This window comes from Chelonoidis abingdonii, chromosome 20 (genome assembly GCF_003597395.2).
Source record: "Chelonoidis abingdonii isolate Lonesome George chromosome 20, CheloAbing_2.0, whole genome shotgun sequence".
Taxonomy (NCBI): Eukaryota; Metazoa; Chordata; order Testudines; family Testudinidae; genus Chelonoidis; species Chelonoidis abingdonii.
In genome coordinates this window covers 17,642,346-17,665,409 of record NC_133788.1, presented here as the reverse complement: position 1 = coordinate 17,665,409, position 23,064 = coordinate 17,642,346, and the positions used below count along the sequence as shown (strand labels likewise).

At 45.1% G+C, this 23,064-nt stretch overlaps 1 protein-coding gene across 3 annotated transcripts; it reads left to right on the top strand.

Annotated features, from left to right (window-relative positions):
* Positions 1–1,140: 1,140 nt before the first annotated feature.
* On the top strand, positions 1,141–18,120 carry MRM1 (mitochondrial rRNA methyltransferase 1). Of its 3 annotated transcripts, none has more exons than XM_075059528.1 (6): positions 1,141–1,184; positions 3,246–4,121; positions 7,768–7,861; positions 12,926–13,046; positions 17,371–17,490; positions 17,595–18,120. In XM_075059528.1, exons 2-6 carry the CDS (start codon positions 3,283–3,285, stop codon positions 17,633–17,635), a joined length of 1,215 nt encoding a protein of 404 aa, XP_074915629.1. In that variant the 5' UTR covers positions 1,141–1,184; positions 3,246–3,282; the 3' UTR covers positions 17,636–18,120. The 3 variants fall into 3 exon arrangements, with proteins under 3 accessions (XP_074915629.1, XP_032635236.1, XP_032635237.1); XM_032779345.2 differs by having other exon boundaries at positions 1,151–1,998; XM_032779346.2 differs by lacking the exons at positions 1,141–1,184; positions 12,926–13,046; positions 17,595–18,120 and adding an exon at positions 1,426–1,998 and having other exon boundaries at positions 17,371–17,458.
* The last annotated feature ends 4,944 nt before the right edge of the window (positions 18,121–23,064 follow it).

Below are 23,064 nucleotides of genomic sequence, written 5' to 3'. Positions count from 1 at the left end.
ATTTCTGAAGACATGCATCGCTTTACAGAGAAGGGCAGTAATAATTGCCAAGAAGTTACATTTTCCAAGAAAATATCAGCAAAGCTGGAGACCTGGATATCACTCCCAGCTCTGATGAGTGACCTTGGCAAGTCACTTCAACTCTCTGTGCCTCTGTCGCCCCTTTAGCTGTCTTGTCTATTTAGAATGGAAGCTCTTTGTGGCAGAGACTGTCTCAGAGTACCTAGCACAAGGGGGCTCTGATTGCCGTTGGGGTCTCAAAATGCTACTGTAATACAAACTAATACATACAATAAAGGATAGAAAATCATCATCATAAATGATGTCTTTACAAAATAAGCTTATCTCTCAGGCCGTGGAATCATTTAGTGTGCAACTGAAACCACAGTAGGTGGGTTGGAGTCAAAAGCTTGTGCTCATCGTGAGATTGTGTGGTGTGTGTGTGTGTGTGGAATTTTCCTGAGTGTGGCAAGCAGGCAAATTTGCAGGTGCCAGGCAAGGTCTCTCCTCTCAGTGCACGCTGCCAAGGCACTGTTTTCACTTTGATAGGCCGGCCATGGGTCCTGAGCATCTACCGGAGTCAGCATGATTATTCCCAGCCTTCGAGCACAGCTTCCGGGGCAGAGGTGGGCCGTAGGGTGACCAGATATCCCCATTTTATAGGGACAGTCCTGATATTTGGGGCTTTGTCTTATATAGGTGCCAATTACCCACCATCCCCTGACCCGATTTTTCACTCTTGCTATCTGGTCACCCTAGCGGGCCCACAGACACCCTGCCGGGTATGAGGCACTCCTCTGGGATATGGCTATCTGCAGGGAACAGGGCACACACCCGCCCACTCCAGGGCACATGCACGGTCACCCCACCATAGCAGATCCTTGGGGGCGTGCACTGGCGCCCTCCAGCTGTGCCAGCACATTGCAGGGCATGCATGACACATTGGTCCCCCGGGCAACATCCAGGGCCAGCTGAGCTCCAGCACTGGTGCCCCTGGGACCTGCCCAGCTGCCCCTAGAGACCTGCTGGAGCCTGAGTGACCCCAGCCGCCCACGCCACCAGGCCTCCGCCGCGGGCACGCTCCGCACCAAACAACGCCTACCAGCAGGTGGCGCTGCAGCGCAGGGCGGCCCTCTGTCCCCTCCTCTCTGTGGTGGCGCGCGGCCCCGGAAGTGGAGTGTGAGGTAGGGGAGTGTGTGGGGGCGCCAGGGGAGAAGGCGGAGGCTGGTGCGGGGGAGGCTGTTGAGTTCTGTCGCCCCCCCCGCCTCGGGCTGCTACCGAGGGGTCACCGATGGGGGGGCAGGGGTCTGGGTGACCCCTCCCCCAGCCTGGGGAGACTGGGGCCGCTTCCCTGCGTTCCCCCCCGCCCCGTGCTGCCTCCCGGGTGTCCCGCTCCCGGCACCCAGGCCCGGCTCGCTTCCCCCGGTCAGAGCCCGCGGGTAACGGGGCTGTGGGGGCCGGACGGGCGCAGCCTTGTCTCCTCCCGCCGCGCACGGGGCTTTTCTAGCCCCGCAAAACTCCGTTTCCCTCCTGGGCGTTGGGCCGAACCAGCCTCCCCCGCCTCAGGCTCAGCTCCAGCGTTAGCCCAGCGCCCCAGCCCGGAGGTGGGTCCCGTTCTCCTTTTCCCCAGAACGGGCCCTGTTTCTACAGTACTCAGAGGCCCCCTGTCACCGGCGCTCCGTATCCGTCCCTGCCTCGTCCCAACGCCCTGGGGACACAGCCAGGCGGCATCCTCTTGTCAAACAAGGGAAACTGAGGCAGAGAGACTAGAACTCACCCAGAGTCGCATAAGAAGTCCATGGCGGAGCTGGGAATTGAACGGAGCGCTCTGGAGTCCCGCCCCTGTCAGCCCTAAAACCCGCTCGTCTTCCCCCCGCCCCCCGGCTGTTTGTTTCCATCTTCTTGTAATGCGGCTGGATAGCAGACTAATGCATTGCTGCTCTGGTTTGCAATACTGAAGATGACTGAAGTTTTGCAGTGAGGATCTCTGCAGACTTGGTGCTTAGGCCTGCTTATTGTTTTTGTCTCTGTAGCAATATATTAGACTAATAAAGCTGTGTCCAAGAGGTGAATGGGGATGGTCCAGTGGTTAGGATACAAGCCTAGAAGTGGGAAACCTTGCATCATGTTCCTGTTCTATTACAAACTTCCTGTTTGACATTGAGTCAGTAACTTAGCCTCTCCGTGCCTCAGTTCCCCATCTGGAAAATTGGAATAATAATAGCTAGTTCTTATCTAGCACTTTTATCAGTAGATCTCAAAGCACTTTACAAAGGAAGTCATCATTAGCCCCCATTTTACAGATGGGGAAACTGAGGCATGGAAGGGGGATGTGACTAGGCCAAGGTCATCCAGTAGGCCAGTGGGAGAGCCCAGAATAGAAAAGGACTTTCCCACTCATGAGGGTATTGTGATAATAAATATGTTACAGTTTGCAAGGTGCTCAGTATGACAATGGGGGCCATATAAGAACCTAAAGTAGACTATATTCAGTGTGAACAAGTTCTGCTAGTTGAGTTTATCACTGTAAATAATACGTATATTCTGTATTTTTCCTTCATGGAGATCATCAATAATATGTGACGTAGACAGGAAATACTCACTATGACAACTTTATTGCAAATCTATGAAGTACTCTCTCATATGGCACAACCTATGGCTTCTTAAGTCTGTTGATACTGTCAGAAATGCTTGCAGTATATAGATGTGTATTTAAAAGAAAATCATGCAGGGAACATTCTTGACCATGACTATAAGTTAATGTTATTGGCCAGAGGTTGAGGTGGGCTGGAGTGGTGAAATAGAGGACCAGATCATAAACTGATCTAAGCTGGCATAACATCTTCTATTTGAATGGCGTAAACCAGTTTCCACCAGCACAGAATCTGGCCCAGAGTATTTAACTATATTTTGAGAGTCAAGCGGGTCGCTTTGTGTGGCTTACATGTGGCCATCAGTGAAAGATTCTGCAGTTTGAACTTAGCTAATTCTGTTTGTGATGCATGAGCCAGAATGGAATTCAGTTCATTCTCCCGTGAGCGTATTAGGCTAATATTAAAAACTTGTTTTAGTCAGCAAAGAGCAGCTATGACTTGGAACACAGGCAGGGAGTAGAGTGGAAGTTAAGTGTAAGGTTTCCATTTGTAAATAGTCCTTTTTCTGATCATAAGCATGTTTTAAAATTGTAAATATTATTGGGATATTAACCGATATTGCATAACTAGCCCATTATCTCCTTTTTCAAGGGATAGCCGTTCCGATGGAGGAGACTTGAGTGGTAGAATGGCCTTTGTAGTGGTGATGGTGCAGATCTTTAAGTTCAACATCTGGAAAGCTGCAAGAGTTTCATTTCCTTTTAGCTGCAACAGTCATTTTCGGGCAGTCCAACATTTTTTGGGTCAGGAGAAGGAGCCATCGCAATCTTCATCACCCACAGGGTTTGGGAATGGAGGAAATTCACACCACCACTGCAGCCACGAGCTTCCAGTATTGGGACTTGGGGATGCTGCTGCACGAGTGATCCCCAAATCACGTCCTCCTCCCAAAAGCTATAAAGGCTTCACCCCTCAGAAGAATTTGCGGTGGCCGTGGAAGTCTAGAAAGAGAAGCATTGAGCAGGCTGCATCTTCCAAGGAGGAATTTAGGAACCTGAGAGAGGATGACTTTTCAAAAGAGCAGAAAAGACCAATGCCAAAGCCTATGTCCATTGAAAGAACCAAAGGTTCGGAGATCTTGTTTGGCATTGCGCCCTGCTCCCTTGCTTTCTCGCAGTCAAAAAGGGACTTTTTCCAGTTGTTCCTCAAGTCGAACAGCAGCTGTGCACGGCCTGTGATGGAAGAGTTTGCCCAACGAGCTAAGGCCTGCGGGGTCCCTGTGCACCATGTCAGCAGGCAGGTGCTGGATGCTCTTTGCAAAGGTCGAGTCCACCAGGGAGTTTGCTTAGAGGCCACCCCTCTCCATCCTAGCAGCTTGGAAGAAGCTGAAGCTCCCCAGGTTGGTCTGGGCACACAGCTGATTTGGCTGGTGCTGGAGCAGATACAGGATCCTATGAATCTGGGTGCAGTGCTGCGTTCCGCGTACTTCTTAGGAGTTGACAGAGTGGTGACCAGCCAAAAGGACAGGTAAATTTTATGCTTTGCTTCTGTGGTGGGGTTTCCTGTTCACATTACCACTGTCTTGCAAAGGATGTTACTATCTTGCTTGTTTGTATAGCTCCTTTTACTCTGAATGACCCCCAGAGCATGCACCAAACAGGTATAGAAACTAAACTGGCTGCTGAAGCTCTGCATGTGGGAGGCAGCATGGTCTAGTGGATAGAGCACTGGTCTGGGGAGGCCTGGCTTCTGTTCTCAGCTCTGCCCTGGGCCAGTTGAGTGACCGTAGGCAAGTCAGTTCATGCCTCTGTGCCTTTACAGTTTCCCCATCTGTAAAATGGGATAACAATGCTGACCTTTGTAAAGCACTTTGAGAGCTACTGATCAAAAGCAGATAGAGTGTGGCATTATTAATGTTATTTCATTCCATCTGTGGTCTCTGATTTTCACGTATGAGTCCTTCAATAATTGGAAAAGCTTCCACCTCTTGTCTACCAAGCGCACCCTCACTTTCCTTCAAATCCCTTCTTAAATTCCCCTCCTTTCCAGAGGGCCTTTCTACGATGCTCCTCTCACCAGTGCAGTCTCATGTTTTGTTTTAGTTTCGGTTAGATTGAAAAGCCTTTGAGGCAGGAACCTAGATCTCTTATTTGCTTTGTCGAGTGCTTTGTGAATTGGCAGTGCTGTGTAAATAATGGCAGCATTAGGATATCGGCTTTGCTTGCTGCTTTGGGACAGACACTGATTTCATTTCAGCAACCTGTGCTTCTTCAGAGATGGAAAGTGGGGAAGGTTTCTTCTGCTAACTGCTTTGGATCTCTCTGTTTTCAAATGCATTCTCCCCTTTTATTGCTGAAGTCCGCCTTCTGTATCTGAGGGCTGGTCTACACTACAGGGGAAAATCGATCTTAGATATGCAACTTCAGCTGCGTGTATAACGTAGCTGAAGTCGAAGTATCTAAGATCGAATTACTCACTGTCCTCATGGCGCGGGATTGCCGTCTGCGGCTCCCCCTGTTGATTCCGCAACTCCGTTCGGCTTGGTGGAGTTCCAGAATCGATATAAGCGTGTTCGGGGATCGATATATTGCGTCTAGATGAGACGCGATATATCAATGCCCGAGCAATCGATTGCTACCCGCCGATACGATACGGCGGGTAGTGAAGATGTAGCCTTTGGCTGCTGAATGCAACTGCCTTAGCAGCCAGTTAATGCAGTTTCCATTTGTCAACTGGAAGGGGTGGGGTGTATGTGTGAGCAACTTGCACCTTTTCCTATTGGACTCCTCTCATTGCCTCTGCAGCAGGCCCATGAGCCAAAATCAGAAAATCCTCTGCTCCCCATTGGACAGTGTGTTGTGTAGCTACCAGCACACTGGGCAGTCTCTGATTGTTGTTTTTTCCCTTATTGCTATAAGAGTTTCTGAGTTGCAAAGGGATTAAAAACATATCTTAACCTCTGGCATTCTCACTGCCCCCGCTGCACTCCTTCATTTCAGTGACCGAAAAGCCATTCTCTTCCAGCCGTGGAGAGAAGGGATTTTTTTTTTCTGCAGTCCAAGTTTTCAAACCCTATAGGTCTGATCCTGCATGTGGAAAGACTCCAGGATATAATGAGGATTTGCTCACACATACTTAACTGTCCTGTCCCCCAGTGCTAACTCCTCATAAAGGGAACTGGAGCCCTTCTCTGAGCTTATTCTGTATAAGATGCCATGAGTAATTTCCTTCTTCCAGTAAGTATTGCTTTGTGGTCTTTACCTAAACAGTTCACCAGTCTTTCAAATAAGATGTAAAACCAAGGTCCTTTTGTAGGCATTAAAAGATCCCATCATCCTTTTTGTAAGAATAAGAGTGTCAGTCCCACCACTCTGGACATATTCCAGCTCAGGTTGTTGCATCCTGCCTACTTTGTAGTTTCAGCTGGATGCTGCCTTTTTCACCTAAACTGTTGAGATGCCATGTTCCACCCTGGAAATGGATGGCCATATCCTTGTATAAGGTGTGTGTATATATCTGAACTACTGAGGTTTTCAAAGCAATTAATAGATCATGCCCCAGCGACATCAATTTTGATTTGCTCACCACCATGACAGCTGCGCTCTCTGGGTCAATGCAGATCACAAAGGTGTGTGAGAGGTGAGGACAAAGCATTCTCGGTCGAGGGGATCTGGCTTTGGAACAAACTCCCAGAGGGCATCAGGTGAATCCAGAGTTTGACCTTCTTTTGGAAATTTTGCAAAGCCTTCTTCTTTGAGAAGGCCTTTCCATCATAAAAATGACCCTCGCAGCACTGACATGCTTTCTACCCCAAGATGCTACCGAAAAAATCGAAAACTCGTACCCCCAAGTAGAGTTTTGTTCTGAAACAGAGCTGGAAGTCCCCTTGAAGTCTGCTGGGGAGAAAACTATTGCTACTGATTTTACAGGGAAGGCATTCAGATACTGTGGTATAAAACCTCAAGATAGCTAGAGAGATGGGATCTCTTGGGATGCAAAGAGATTTGTAAGCGTGCTCAGTTCTGTGCTGTGCACACACACCCACCCACACAGATTGCCATGTGTCCACAGGTCCTAAGTGGAGTGTATAATTTGACTAAAAAGGCACAGGTACTGCTGGTCAGAACAGCCCTGAATTCTTTTCTATCCTAGTTTTTTTTTCTTTTTTCCCATGGTATGTTTATTCTAGTCACTCTGCCTCTAGATCAAAAAGTGCAAGACTGCTGCTTTCAGGATTGCAAGATTTGGCCAGATGCCTGCTATTCTCACTCCAGGGATGAATGCATTCTTGCACCTCTGAGCTGTGCTTTTCTGATCAATGTCATTTGCTGAGTCAGTCCACTACTGTGTGTGTTTTTTTGGAGATATATTTTTATACAGAGGGAACACGATTATTTTGTGGTAGAACTATTAAGGTTGCACCCAGAGTCCCCAGTCAGGGATCAGGGTGCCACTGTGCTAGGCACTGGACATGCAAATAACATAAAGATAATCCCTGCCCTAAGGAAAGTACAATCTAAGTATAAGATGAGAAACAACAGGTAGAGATGGACAGACGTGGGGAGCACAAGGGAATAGCAAGAGTATTATGAGCAAGGTGATGAGCAATGGTCCCAGCAGACCAGCAGCCTAACTGTTGCATTATAGGCATCACAGCAGAGGTGATTTTAAGGAGGACAGAGTAGAAGCCTTGTGAGGCCCGTGATGGTGGGAGGGATGCTCGCTTCTCCCTGCCTTCTCTCTTCTGAATAGCTTCTGCTGAAGGAGGCAAATAGGGGATTAGCCCTGCTGATTCAGGTGTGTGGCAGGAGAGTCTCATGTATGCAAGGCTAGGATTCACATAGATCTTTAACAACGGGAAGGAGTCACCAATGCAGTAGGTACATATAAAGATAGCCAGAGGTATTTAAACTTGGTTTGATGAGAAGTTTTGTTTTGTTACCATTTTTAGTTCATCTTGGTGTCAAAACTGCTCCTCCAGTCTTGTCCCTGTGTTCCTGTCAAAACCTCCCATTCCCTATAAGAAAGTGCATCTATAAAGTGAAGAGAATCATTTGTAAACTGATTTAAAGTGAGTCATGAAAGAAATCGGATGAGCTAGTAAAAACAGTTTTTCAGAGGTTTTGTTTTGCTTTGTTTAACCTGGAACTTTTCTTGGCTTCTCTACTCACAGCTGCCCCCTTACTCCTACGGTGAGCAAAGCAAGCGCTGGAGCCATGGAGGTTTTGGAAGTATACAGCACAGATAATCTCCAGAGATTTCTGAAGGTAGAAGAGCCCAGTTTTCTTTTTTTTCTTTGTCCTTTTACCACTAAAGGTCCCAAGAACTTTCAGGTCATCTCACCAGCTAGATAGTAGGGAGATCACCTTTTTACAACATTTGGTGCACAGCTATAGGCTGTTACACACACATCCCTGATCACAGAGATTTCAAAGGCACAAATGGCATCCAGCTCCCAGTTTCACTTACTATCTATAGTTATAAGCTATATCTTTATCTATCAAGTAAATAAAGGCACTTGCCTGGGTTGATGCTTTTGAACTAAGCACCTTGTAACCTTTTAGCGTGAATATCCCTTAAACAACTAAGGGAATTTAAAATAAATATGTATCAATTGCTTATTTTAGGCCACCACACCATGTGTTAGCTGAATAATAACAGCACTGCCACTTATTCTGATTTCTCCTCAGCCAAGAGAATCTGGTTCAGACACTTAGTTATTTATTTGTATTGTGTTGATGCCTATGACCCCAATCAGGGATTAAGGCCCTGTTGTGCTTGGCACTGTACAAATATATAACATGATGATGGGTCCTGTCCCAGTGAGTTTACAATCTAACTAGATAAAAATCCCAAACTGTTTTTAGACAAGTAACAGCGTTGGTCCAAAGCATCTGTGAGAGAACTCCCCACTGGTTGCAGACAGTGGTTCAAGCCAAAGGAGACTGTGCAGTGTCTGCTTTCTAAGGCAGCTAAAATCAGTAAATAAGTTGCAATAAATGCATTGCAGGGCCAAGTGAGTAGCTCTCTCTATGTATCAATGGGTGTAGATTTTAATGCTTCATATAGGAACATTTTTATAAACTGAAACAAATAAAGGCACCTGCTTCCATGTTGTCAGGGTTGATGCTTTTGAACTAACCACCCTGTAATCCTTTTGAATAAATGTCCCTTAAAGAGCAAAGGGCATTTTCAAAAGCACCTAAGTCACTTAGGAGTACAACTCCTACTGAAAGTCAACGGCACGTGTGGTCCTGAATCACTTATGTGCTTCTGAAAATCCCCCTAAATGTGCATAGAGAACAGATCTAATATTGATTTAACTTATGGGTATAGTTTTCAAAATTGACTGAATCCCATTTTCAGGGACTTACGTTACTATGAAAAATGGGATTTGGGCTCATGAGTCACTCAGATGTTTTTGAAATTTGTACCTTATACCTGTCACAGTGTGACTGACCCTTTAAGGGGAGATGGGTCCCAGCCCCACTGTGACACTTGACAGGTGGAGAGAATGATAATGTCACATGACAGGCAGGCCATGCAGCTAAATCAGGCTTTCTGAGGGGAAAATTAGAAAGGGAGCAGGAGGATTGTGTGAACAGGTCTGCACAGCTCTTCTTAGCTCCCAGGCACAGGGCCTGGGAAGTGCAAGAGCTAGTAGTTCCTGCTAGAGAGGCTAGAGTGTAGAGACCAAGCTTGCTGAAGGAGAAGCTTCAGCAGCAGTTTTGTTCCCTCTGGAGCTTGGTATTAATAAACCAGATCCCCAAAAGAGGTGTTAGCTGATACACAAAAGCCTTTGTGAAGTTATTGAGGAGCCTGAGAGAAAGAAACTGAAGCAGCCATGTCACTGAGCCCAGAGAAAGTAGGCAGCTCTGCAGTCGCCTTTAGGAGCATATCTGCACTGCACCTGGGAGGGAAGGCTTCCAGCCAAGGTGGACAGATGCACTGGGCAGGGCTCAAGTGAGAACAGTAAAATCAGCTGTGTGGACATTGCAGCACGGGCAGTGGTACGGGCTCACCAGATGAGCATTGATTAGGGTGGCTAGACAGCAAGTGTGAAAAATCGGGACGAGGTGGGGGGTAATAGGAGCCTACATAAGAAAAAGACCCAAAAATCGTGACTGTCCCTATAAAATCGGGACATCTAGTCACCCTAGCGTGGATCCACTGGGTCAGACGAGCTGATAATTGTGTGGCTAGTGCGTGCTACCACCCATGCTGCAACCTCCACATTGCTATTTTTAGTGAGCTAGCTTGAGTGGAGCTAGCGCCTGTCTGTCTTTCCTGGGCTGGGAGGTTTGCTCTCAGCTGCAGGTAGACATACCTCTGTTGAGTTTGCGCATTGTTTCTCTGTCTTATGCACCACCAGCTACAGGCTGCTGCTCAAAGGCTGGTCACATGAGGGCAGCGTTGTGCAGCAGTTAAAATATAGAGGAAAAGAGAAACCGTGGGTGGGTTGAAATGCTGTGAATGCTGTGAACCTTGTTGGAGGGGCAGCTACAAAATGAATCTGGAGATCTGAGCTCCATAGTGAAGAACTCCACGGAAGGGGAAGAATGCTTTGAAAAGACTCTTAAAACAAAAAATATCCTTGCATTAGGGTTGCCAGGCATCTGGTTTTCAACTGTAATGCCTGGTTGAAAAGGGACCCAGGCAGCTCCAGTCAGCACTACTGACTGGGCTGCTAAAAGTCCGGTTGGTGGCACAGCAGAGCCAGGACACGCCCCCTGCCTGCCCTTGCACCGCGTGGCTCCAGGAAGCATCTGGTATGTCCGGCTTCTAGGTGCAAGGGTGGCCACGGGGGCTCCGCACGCTCCCCTTGCCCTGAGCGCTGGCTCCGCAGCTCCCATTGGCCTGAACCTCGAATACCCTCCTGCACCCCAACACTCTGCCTCAGTCCTGAGACCCCTCCTGCACCCAAACTCCCTCCTGGAGCCCGCATCTGCTCCCGCACCCCAACTCCCTGCCCTAAGCTGGAACTCCCACCCACACTCTTAACTCCCTCTCAGAGCCCACACCCAAACCCTCTGCCTCCTCCCACATTCTGAACCCCTCAGCCCCAGCCTGGAGCTCCCTACTGCACCCCAAACCCTGTCCCCACCCCAGAGCCCATACCCCTAGCCAGAGCCTCACTTCTTCCTGCACTCCAACCCCTTGTGCCACCCCGGAACCCCCTCCTGCATATTGAACCCTCATTTCTGGCCCCACCCTGAAGACCACACCTCCAGTCGGAGCCCTCACTCCCTTCTACACCCCAACTCCCTGTCTCAGCCTGGTGAAAGTGAGTGAGGGTGGGAGAGAGTGAGCGAGGGAGGGAGGGAGGATGGAGGGAGCAGGAGCGAGGCCTCGGGGAAGAGGCGGGGCAAGGATGTTCGGTTTTGTGTGATTAGAAAGTTGGCATCCTTACTTCGCATTAGAGAGAGTATTTGATCAGTTTTGGAGGAGTGTTTGGAGGCCAGTGAATTGCAAGGACTTGGTGTTACAGAAATGCCTGTGGAGCTGACACTTGTTTGCTGTGTAGTTGTAGCTGTGTTGGTCCCAAGGTATTAGAGAGACAAGGTGGGTGAGGTAATATCTTTTATTGGACCATCGTCTGTGGGTGGAGATCCCATACAGTCAGTATTTTTCTCCCTGCATATCCTATTTTGACCACCAGGAAGGTACCGAGATGTCTAGCCCCCTTCCTCCCAGTGCAAAGCTGGAAACCTTCTCCAGCCCCACCATAGATCTATGGCAGCCGGCACTCTGGATGATGGTGAGATAAAAAGCACATAAAAGATATTGATATTTAATTGAAACACCTGGAAGAATCACCGTGTTACTATAAAGCTCAATTTATTAACATTTTGGGCCATTGCTGCAGTCCATTTAATTGGCCCCAGATTGGTCAGTCTAACCTGTGGCATCATAGGAGTGTAAATTTAATGTAGTGTAATGTAAAAAGTGCAGATTGCGCAGGAAATGAGGTTGGCAAGAAGCAGCAACTTGACTCTTGTTAAAGTGGATTTTCTAGTTAAAGGGACCCTGGCCAAATTAAAGCACCTATACTGAGCTTTTGTCAAATAAAATGGGATTACTAGTCTTCTAAGATGCCACTCAACGAGAGTAAGGGAAGCAGAATTGGCCAACTAGTTAGATAAGGGCATGGGAGCTGAAAGTGCTCAGAGTGTTTGAAAATCAGGTTGCATATTTAAGGGCATAATTTTAGGCATCCAAGTTTGAAAGTTTTGGTTTGGGCTTCTTAAGACAGGTCTACACTTCAGGTTTTGCAGGCGTAGCTGTATTGGTTACAAGTGTGATATTTTTTTAAGGATTTAGGAATGCTGGCAGAAATCCTAGTGGAGATGCAGCTACAGCAGCAAAAAATTCCTTTTACCAACATAGTTTATTTTGCTCACTGGACTGGAATAAGTTATGCCAGCAAAAGCACTTTTTTGCTGGTATAAGCTATGTGACAGATATTTGCAACACCATGCAGTATGTTTGGGGGCATTGTGTTAAATTTATATACGACTGTGTGGGAGGGTTACCACAGTTCTCCAGGAACCGGAGACAGTGGAGTTCGATTAAAGTGAATCACTTAGGTTGCAAACAGCTCCAGAGAGGTGCCACCCTTTTGGGAGGTTTGCATGTTCTGGTTCAAACGGGTTTTCCCAGAAACCAACAGACAAAGAAAGGGATTTTGGTATTAAAAGTCTGGTTTTGAACTGACTCAGGGCCTTCTGTCTGATCCAGCGAACGGACAGGAGGGATCCTGACCCTTGCGGAAGAGTTGGAAAGATTTTGGCCTGCTAGGGCCTCGTAAGACTGATGGGTAATTCCTGGTATGTTTTCTGTGTGTTTAAATCTGTTTACTGTTTTCTGTATGTTTTCTCTGTAATTCTTTCTACATTTAGAAAACGTGTGTGTGCTTGGAAAGAGCTGTGTGGTAACTTGTGACAGCTGGGAATACACTGTTCATAGCCCTCAGAAAGAGCAGCAGGCTGGTCTGCTGGGGATGTCGGGGTGGGAGAGGGGTCCCTCCCAGAGCCCTGACTGGGAACTTCTGGAGTGGCCCACGGGGATGGGTTTACAGATGCAGTTACCCTAAAACTGTGGCAAGCTATCACTACAGTTGCAGGGTTTTGCTGGTATCGCTATGTTGGTATAAGTTTTAAGTGTAAACAAGACCTAGATGTATTAAAAAACCAACAAACCAGAAGAAACAAAGTAGGTTAGCTGCATGTTTGTGCTGAAAATCCAAAAGCTTATATGTGTATGTGTTGTTCTTATAAATTTAAAGAACCTGGAATCATATTTTTCTTTTTTTGTCCCCTTTACTTTCTAAGGCTAAAACTGAAGAAGGCTGGGAAGTCATAGGAACAGTCAGCAAATCTGAGGTTGAGGATAAGGTCCCCGTCATCAGCTGCTTAGAGTTTCACTGGAATAAACCCACTGTTTTAATATTAGGTATGGTATGGTGCAAAACTTGAACAGGGGTGAAGGTGCGTGATATGGAGATGTCACTTCTTAAGCTAGTGCTGATGTAGTGGCCAGAGAGGTCAGTGTTCATGGCTCTAAATTTTGTAAGTGCTCAGATAGGTACAGGATGGCATTTCTAAGGTGGTGGGTGCAGGTAAGTCTCCATGCTATTCAGGCTTAGGCTGTACTGAGATTGCCAACAAGAGTGTCCATTACATGGGCAGCTTTGATAATGTGGACAGCTGCCCCAGTGGATATAGGATCTAGCTGCTCATTCCACACAGCTGGCTACCAAACAGCCATCGGTGGTTCCCAAGCAGGGGTATGTGTACCGCTGGGGGTATGCAAAGGTGTACATCGACTCATCTAGATATTTGCCTAGTTTTACAACAGGCTACACTAGCAAAGTCAGTACAAACTAAAATTTCATACAGACAATGGCTTGTTTATACTTCTCTATACACTATATGCTGAAATGTAAGTAAAATGTTTATATTCAAATTGATTTATTTTATAATCATATGGTAAAAATGAGAACGGAAACAATTTTTCAACAAGTGTGCTGTGACGCTTCCGTATTGTTATGTCAGATTTTGTAAGCAAGTAGTTTTTAACTGAGGTGAAATTTGGGGTTCGCAAGACAAATCAGACTCCTGAAAGGGGTACAGTAGTCAGGAAAGGTTGAGAGCCATGGAGATATAATATTAACTTTTGGTCACTTCCAACCTTTTTCTCATTTGGAGTGACTCTAGTTTGTTACTTGATCCCTGAGCAGTGCACATCCCTCCTCCCCCCAAACTTATCTTAAGCAGGTAAAGGAGGTGATTGCAGTGAATTTGTCAAGATGGTGTCTTTTAAGGAGAAATGTTTGAGTTTATATGGTCTGAATGGTAGAGAAGCAAGTGGACATTACAGCTGAAGTAAGAAACATTGCAGAATCATCCAGGAATGCATATTTGGAAGCCCTTTTTGCTGCTTCATGTCAGCAGGCAACGAAGGTGGTTTGAACCATTGCACTGAAGGGTAATGTCATGCTGACGATCGGCCATTGAGGGGCTATAATCCTGCCTGATACTACCATTTACTTGGCTCTGAAGACATTTCTTTAATTAAAATGTTTATTGAACTCCAGGAAATACTGACAAGACAACACAGCAAATCTGGCATCTCTACAAGATGTGTGGCACTATATTACAAAGGGAATAGAAAGGCTGGCAATGCAGATGATGGACCACAAAGAAATACATACCAGAAACGATGACAACAGCAAGAGAAAGGAAGAGAGAGAAAGTGACAGCAGTGTCATTACCTTGAATTATGAGAGATTTCTCCCGGAAAAAGTCCAAATATTCTTTTGTCAGGGGAGACTGGAGGCTGATTGGTAGATGCATGAGAAGAGTTCCCAAACCTTACAACAGTAATGACTTCAACTCTCTACTGAGCACTAACTCCTCACTGAAAAGAAAATTGAACATTATGGAGTTGTGTGATACTGGAGTTGTTTGAAGAAATGTCCTGGATCTAAATATGTAGCATTCCTGTGGCAGCAAACAGAGAAGAGCAGCAATAAATTAGTGTGGAAGCAAGCTTCCCACACACTATCTTACTAGAAAAGTGTTACAGACTTGATTTTGTCTTTCCAGCATCCTAGTTAGCTACAGTCTTGCTCGCTTGCCAAAGAGAATGATCTGAACAATATCTCTTAATGTTGTCTGTGTGCAAAGTCAATGCCTAAGGCAACAGATTGACTTCCCTAGAGACTGAAGGTCTCTGCATGGGCTGGGATAGGATTAACTCCCTTTCCTGTCCTGCCAGCTCTGCATATCCTTTCAGTTCTTGGAATGGGTGCTGAGTCTGGGAATAAGGGTGCCTACTGTGGTTTTGTTTATTTGGACACCTGTCCACTTAGATCAATCAAATTCATTTTTAACAGGCCACTGAACAACCATGATCTTTTGGTCGCTGCTTATTTTGTCTGGATTTGAGCTGTCAACATCCAACGCTACAATAGTTAATGATAACATAAATTCTGGCCGTGATATTCAACATCATGCTTCATGGTATAAGCCAAGTTCTAACTATGTGGTGGAGGAGGTTTCTTGCACTGTGCTCTGAAGTGTCAGGTGCTGGTCACTATGGGGATGAAATACGGGACTAAATACGGAGGTGAAAGTAAGCCCGTCTGGTATGGTACGGTGTACTGGCAAGAGCCGGTACACAGTCAACCGTACCGGCCGGGCGATTTAAAGGGCCCGGGGCTCCTGGCAATACTAGTAAGTCCTTTAAGTTACTTTCACTCCTGACTAAATGGACCATGGTCTGATCCCATCTGGCCAATCCTAACTTAGAGATGAAAGGCTCTGCATCCCATTATCAAGCCCCCGAATCATCAGGCCACACCCTGAACAATATTACAGTCAGAAAAAAATAATTAAATGATTGCATTTCAGCTGCACTCTGAGAGACAAAACTGTGAGATTAAAGTCAAAGAGCCAAAGTGGTAAATGTTTTGTGCAGCAATATAAACTAGCATCTTGTATTATTTTATCTGATTCCATCAGCACTCCCTCCCACATCATTCTCTATCTGCAAGTCTTTTGCCCTGAATTTATGGGTTCTAATTATCTTAAGCGACTAAGGCCATAAAAAGCTTTGTAAGAGCTGGAAGCAAAATTGCTGCTTTTATTGGGAATCATAAGACCCTTATCAGTGAGAGAAAGGGAGTGTTCCAGGAAACATGACATCTCTGACAATAGCTGTTGTCCCAAGCTGAAGGAACACACCAGAATATGAGCGCAAAAGTCTAATGAGATGAATGTTGCTTGAAGTTATAAAACTTTTCTCTTCTGTATCAAATCAAGAAAAAGTAGAAGGGAAGGTGAAATCCTTGCTTTTCCCACCAACGGTGGTTGAGATGCTAGCCTGGGAGACCCAGGTTTGAGTCCCTGCTCTGCCTCAGACTGCCTATGTAACCTTGGACAAGTCACCTTAGCTGCTCTGTGTCTCAGTTTTCAATCCATAGTATGAAATAATAGCACTGCCCTATCTCTCCGGGGTGTTGAGTGGATAAATATATTAAAGACTGAGGCGCTCAGATAGTACAGCAATGGTGGCAATATAAGTACCTTAGAAAAACTGGAGAGATGATTTGGTGACAGCATCAGAAGATGGAGGCTTGCAGGCATGTTACAGAGACAATTCCAGCATGTAGGACAGCGGCTAGGTTCTAGAGTAATAAGTCTAAAATGCAGTAGAGATGGCCAGTGTATCAGTTAACAATCCCTTTTTGGCAAGGCTCAGAAAGGGGAATGGGTGCCTTCCTGTTCTATGAATCTTTCTGTTGGCTGCAGACCAGGGACCTTATTCTGTCTTTGTCTAAACTGTACCAGGTGCATTTGTGGAGCTCGATAAAAAATGAACATGAAAACACCTTTTGATAATAGAGCTGATCTGGAGTCCAAGGTAGGGGGATGGTACTCGGGTTCTATATAGCCTGGGCCTTCTGTATTCATTTGTCTACAAGTGGAATTGTTTTAAGCAGCTCCCTTTCCATTTTCCTTTGTGACAATACAAGCCAAACTACTACTAATGACCTGGCATAGATTTCTACTCTGCTTCACTAGTGTATCAGGTCAAACATATTAGGGTTGTTGGATGGTTTAGCAACTAATCAATTGAAGCCTGTGGTTAAACTCTCTGTGTTCATGAGTTGCACCCAGCTGGTAGTACCGTCTACTGGAAAAGTTGAACAAGTCAATATCAATAGAGACAAACGAGTTGCTGTACCAGATCAGACCATTGGTCCATCAACCTCTATATCCAGCTTCCAGCATTGGACACTATGAAGCTTCCTCCTGTAATGTGCCTGGTCAACTGTGCATTGCTGTTCATTGGGAATAGGGAAGGATTTCCCCTGGCCCTTGAAAGGGTGCTATGAGGCTTTGTAATGAAAGTGCCGCATAAGCGCAAGATATTAGCACTGGCTCAGAAACTCCCTTGATCTCCACAAACAAATCCAGATAGCTTGAAATGGGCCAATAAGGAAAACTAGATACATTGCTGTCATTTGTTACCTCCGATTTCAATTTAATGGCTAGATCCTGCAAAACTACTCTTGATCATCTATATTGTCCTATCAAAGTCAATGGGACAATTCCTGTGAGTCAGCATTTGTCAGGAGGGTGTTCTGGTTTTATTTTAAAAAGGCATTTGTTGACGGTTTTATTCATAAATCAGTGGCAGAGTTGTGAAAATGTGCGAAGTTGGCAACACAAATGCATGAACATACCCATACAATATCTTTTTTCTGCAGGGAATGAAGGGTATGGGCTGTCTTTGGAGACGCGAAGTTTGTGCCACAGGATGCTAATCATCCCTCCTGGAAGAATGTTGCAGCCTGGGATTGAATCGTTAAATGTTTCTGTTGCTACTGGTAAAAATAATTTAATCGCTCAAACTGATTGCAATTCCTGTTTCTTAAAGACAAAAATTTTCAGGAAATGTTTCTATTAGTGATGCCTTTTCGTTTTTTTGCAGGGATTCTCTTGCATTCTATATGCAGCCAAAAAATAAAGTAACGGAATGTGATTTTACCGTGAATTGCATAGATCTTTAAAAATCCAACTCTTTTGAGTAGGGAAAAGAGTTCAGTATTGTGTGGCTTCACTGACAATCAGGAGAGGCAGAAACCTTGTTGCACTTTCCAGAGTCTTTGTACAATTGTGAGCTCCTGAGAAGCTAAGAAGAAAGTAAACACTGAACCTTCTGCTGTGGAATGTTCAACTTAAACTTTAGAAGATTCCAGATACCATTCCAGGTTATGTTCAATGTCCTGCTCTCCAGGTTGTCTCTGCACAATGTTCCACCTGAGTACTGGATGCACTGGCTTCATCGAACTGTGTTTACAGACTGCTAAAAGCTCCAGGAACCTGTTGAATACATAAACTCCAAGAGACAAGATTAAAAGAAAATGTGACAGAGAGAAAGCTAGATTTTAAAAACAGGTAGCCAAATCTCTCTGTGTTTACTGATGCAAAACAGCCATTAAAATAAATGAACCTTGTTTTTTTTGTTTTTTTTGTTTTTACACTAACACCCCTTTACAGAACTCATTGCCAGTGAGATCTTTGCTGGAATAAAGACTGCAGAATCAGGCCTAGTCTGTATTTTTTTTTCATAATGTGATGGTGTTTCCCATTCCACATCACTGTTTGAACATCTGAAAACATGTTGCATTGAATTTGACTGCAAAATAGATTGGTGAACGCAATCGTGTGACAGATGTGACCTATAATGAAACTCAGTTGAGGGGAAAAAAAGTAACCCATTGAAATTAAACTGTCTAAAGATTTGTCGTAGATTTGTATTAAATTGTTTCTTTTGTTCTCTTTCATATATAAACCCACCACATGATTAGTGAACCAGGACACAGCATATTTGTGTGAGCTCTGGGGGAGAAACAAGGATATGGATTCACTAGCATGTTCTTTCATTCATATGGTGAATGTTCCTCTTTCATGATGGTTCTGTTCCTGAAGGATGCTGAACACCCCAGCACCTTCAACTCCCATTGAAGTCAATGGGAATTCATGACATTCAGCATCTTGCCTTGCATTTGGGTGAGTGTGTGTGTGTGATGGAGGTTTCATTTGCAAATATTTCTGGCTTGAAAACCACGCTTGTTAAATTATTGAAAACAAAATGAATGTTATCGCTTAGCACCTTGACTATTTTATTTAGTTACTGTGGCCCTTTGCATAGGATCACTCATTAACACTTGATTTATAGTGTCCTTTAGGAATAATTTCAAACAATTTAGCTTACTCCACCCCTCTCCCCCCAAATGAGCAGCTAAATCACTCAGAGAGACTAATTGGACTTGCCTTTGAGCTAAATTAAGTCTGTAGACTCTGGTCTGTGAATCTAAAAGTTTTTCAGATCCTTTAGGCTGGTGGCTGATTTCATAGGCTTTGGAAAAGCTGTGGTGTTTGCCAGCCCAGTCTCCATTCCATAGCTTGGATTTGTCTGGGCTTATTTAGTAGGAAGGTGATGTCCTAGCACATTGTCATGTACGTAAATTCCTTTTTGGGATGCTGTAGGTTCTATTAGATGCAGTGGATCTGAATCTCTGTTACATTTGTAAATTGGTAGTGCTTAAAGGCCACTATCAGGTTGGGCTTCATCGTGCTAGACGCTGCACAAGCAGATAATAAATGAAACCCTCCCTGCCACAAAGAACTTTCAGTCTAAACAATGCTATCTTCCCAATTTGTTGCTGTCAGGGGATTTGGTTTTTTTAGAGTAATACTTTCTTTGGTTGCTTTGTTTTTTCAGTTTCTCTTAATCACAGATCCTCTTTGGAGCAGTTATGGGGTTGGCTCCTGCATTCCTGTGCAGACCCCAAAATTGCCTCTGAAATTGATGGGAATTTCAGGGGTGTAAGGAATACGGGCTTGCCCCAAGGGCGAGTTGCTCAACTGGTATAAATCAGTGTAGCTCCAATGGAGCTACCTGATTTACATCAACTGAGGTTCTGGCCCATAGTCTTTTTCAGTATGCTACGGGAGATTCCATTCTTTACTTCACTCTCAGCCATTTCTCCCTCTTGTTCTCGACATGGGCCTAGGTTTCTGCAGAGATGTGTTACCGTGAAATATTTCCTTTAGGGTGGGTGCTTGGGAGCTGAAATGTACAGAGTCATAATAATCTTGCTGCTCATTAGGGTGCTGTTCCTTCAGGGTTTCTTTTTGCATTATCTGAGGTGGGTGCCTCCATCTTGCTATTTTCACTAGTATTTCTATTCAGTTATACTTGGCACTGAGGAGTCTCCTTAAAACCTTCTTGATGAAGTGGATAGTTTCTCAGAAAGGGAATGGACCTTGAAGCCTTGCACAAGCAAAGTTCATTGACGTTTGCCTTGTTTCTAAAACTAACTTGCCAAATGTTTTCAAGAGCTGAATTGTCTTGTGGCTGCTTTGCACACACTATTTTTCCTTTGATGCTGGCACCTAAATAGACTGCCTTGTGCAACTCATAGCAAGATCTCAGTGACTGGCCTTTGTTATAAAGTGTTGTTTTTGGCATTTCTTAAAGCATGGTTTCAAATTGTTTTTCCAAAGGCAGACTATGTGTACCTTTTTACGTTAATCAAATAGAGGACTTGTTTATATGGGAAAGGCGCACTGGTGTAACCTGAGGTGTGAATTTAAACCAGTAGATTTAAACTGAGTCAGACTTCTGTGTAGACACACTGATTTTGATATGGGAATAGCTTTTTTCAGTTTAGCTTAAATTGATTGAGAAAAGATTTAAGTTTAAACCAAAGTAAGCCCCCCTTAAACTAAAATAAGAGCATCCACATGGATTTACACTGGTTTAACTATATTGGTTTAAAAATGGATTACATGAAACCTTGCAACTTTTCCACATAGACAAGGTCAGAGAAAAAAGTTAGCGTAGAGGTTAAGGCATTGGTCTGGGACTTGAGAGAGAACGCTGACATTTACTCTGCCACAGATTTTTGGTGTGACCTTGGGCAAGTGATCTAATCTTTCTGTGCCTCAGTTCCCCTTCTGTAAAAGAGGGATAGTACCACTTCCATTCTCCCACCTGTTTATTTACATTGTAAGCTCTTCAGGACCAAACTGTCTCTTTCCATCTGTTTGTATAGTGCTGACCAAACATTTCATATTAAGGCCTTTTGGTGTAACTGTAATACAAATGAATAATGGATTGTGATCATCTGTGTTTTGTGTTGAATTTTTGACATTTAAATTTTATTTGGCCTGATTTTCAAAAGTGCTGAGCACTTATGTTTCCTATTGTAAACCAGGGAAGATGTGGGTGCTTAGCATCCTTGCACCAGACTGGTTATGCTTAATTATATTTTCCCCTCTAACTCGTAATTGAGAAAATAAAACACTGGCCAAGCAAACGATCATTATTTTGTGAAACACAGCTCTTTGGAACTCAGATTCTTTGTATCATCAGATTTAAAGATGAGAGCTGTCTATTAGGTGACATTGAAACAACTGGTTGCTGGAGAGTAGTAATGCTTTTCTAGTAGATATATAGCATTTTAGTTTCCTGTGCAGAATGAGTTAGTTTTAATATAGTAATAAAAAAGGCTAGCAATAAAGTAAGGTTCATATGAATCTTTTCCCTGTTTTTCAGGTTGTTATTAAGGAAAACCCTTGTTCTGTCCATTAGGTGGTGCCCACTATGCATTTTTGCATTTGTGGAGGAAAGAAAGATTCTAGAGACTATGTATGTCTACACTACGGGATTACTCCGTTTTTACATAAACTGGTTTTGTAAAACAGATTGTATAAAGTCGAGTGCATGCGGCCACACTAAGCACATTAATTCAGGGGTGTGCGTCCACGGTCCGAGGCTAGCATCGATATCTGGAGTGTTGCACTGTGGGTGGCTATTCCATAGCTATCCCATAGTTCCAGCAGTCTCCCCCGCCCCTTGGAATTCTGGGTTGAGATCCCAGTGCCTGATGGGGCAAAAATCATAGTCGCGGGTGGTTCTGGGTAAATGTCGTCACTCATTCCTTCCTCTGGGAAAGCAACGGCAGACAATCATTTCGCGCCCTTTTTCCCTTGATTGCCCTGGCAGACGCCATAGCACGGCAACCATGGAGTTCATTCAGCTTTATGTTTTTATTGTCACTGTATGTCTACCTGATGCCGCTGACAGAGGCGATACTGCAGCGCTACATAGCAGCATTCACTTGCTTTTGCATGATAGCAGAGACTGTTATCAGTTGTTCTGTACCATCTGCTGCCATTGTAAATTGGCAATGAGATCACGGTTATCTGTCGTTCTGTACTGTCTGCTGCTATCATGAGTGCCCCTGGCTGAGGTCGGCCGGGGGCGCAAAGGCAAAAATGGGAATGACACCCCGGACAAGAACCCTGCCGAGTCAATCCCTCCTTTTGGTATCTAAATAGTTAGTCCTGCTAGAATATGGGGCAAGTGTACTAGAGAACCAGTGTATCAGAGAGCACAGCTGCTCCATGTCAGATCCCGCAGAAATGACGAGCTGCATGCCATTCACAGGTTGCCCCTGCAACAACCCACCCGTCTCCGCTTCCTCCCCCCAACCTTCCTGGGCTACCGTGCAGTGTCCCCGCATTTGTGTCATGAAGTTATAAAGAATGCGGGAATAAGAAACAGTGACTTGTTGGTGAGATAAAATGAGGAGGAGGCAGCCTCCTGCTGCTATGACAGTCCAGGCAGATATAAGTGGTGTGGAGGAGAGGAGCCCAGCATCCCACTGCTATGATAGTCCAGACAGTACAGAATCTTTCTTTACACAGGAAAGGGAGGGGCTGATGGAGCTCAGCCCCCAGTTGCTATGATGAGGACGGTTACCAGCGTTCTGTCCATCTACTGGGAATGACGGGGAATCATTCCTATTTTTACCCAGGCGCCCCCGCCAGCCTCACTTCAGGCCAGCCAGGAGCACTCACAGGCTGTTCACTGCCGCAGCATCGCGTCTACCAGCAGCATTCAGTAGACATAGGGTGACATTGAAAGAAGTCAAGAAACGATTTCTTCCCTTTTCTTTCACGTGGGGGGGAAGGAGTAAATTGCGAGCTATATCCTGAACCACGCGGACAATGTGTTTGAACTACAGGCATTGGGAGCTCAGCCAAGAATTAAATATTTTTCGGAGACTACAGTGGACTGTGGATAGCTGGAGTCCTCAGTACTCCCCTCCTTCCTCCCTCCATGAACGTCCATTTGATTCTTTGCTTTCTGTTACGCTTGTCACACAGCACTGTGCTGTGGCCTCTGTAAATCAATACCCTGGAAGATTTTTTTTCAAAAACGCTTTTGGCATTTTCGTTCTTCTGTAAATGGAAGCTCTGATAGAACAGATTTGTCTCCCAATACAGCGATCAGATCCAGTATCTCCCGTACGGTCATGCTGGAGCTCTTTTTGCATTTGGGACTGCATCACCACCTGTGCTGTCAGAGCTCCACTGGGGCAAAG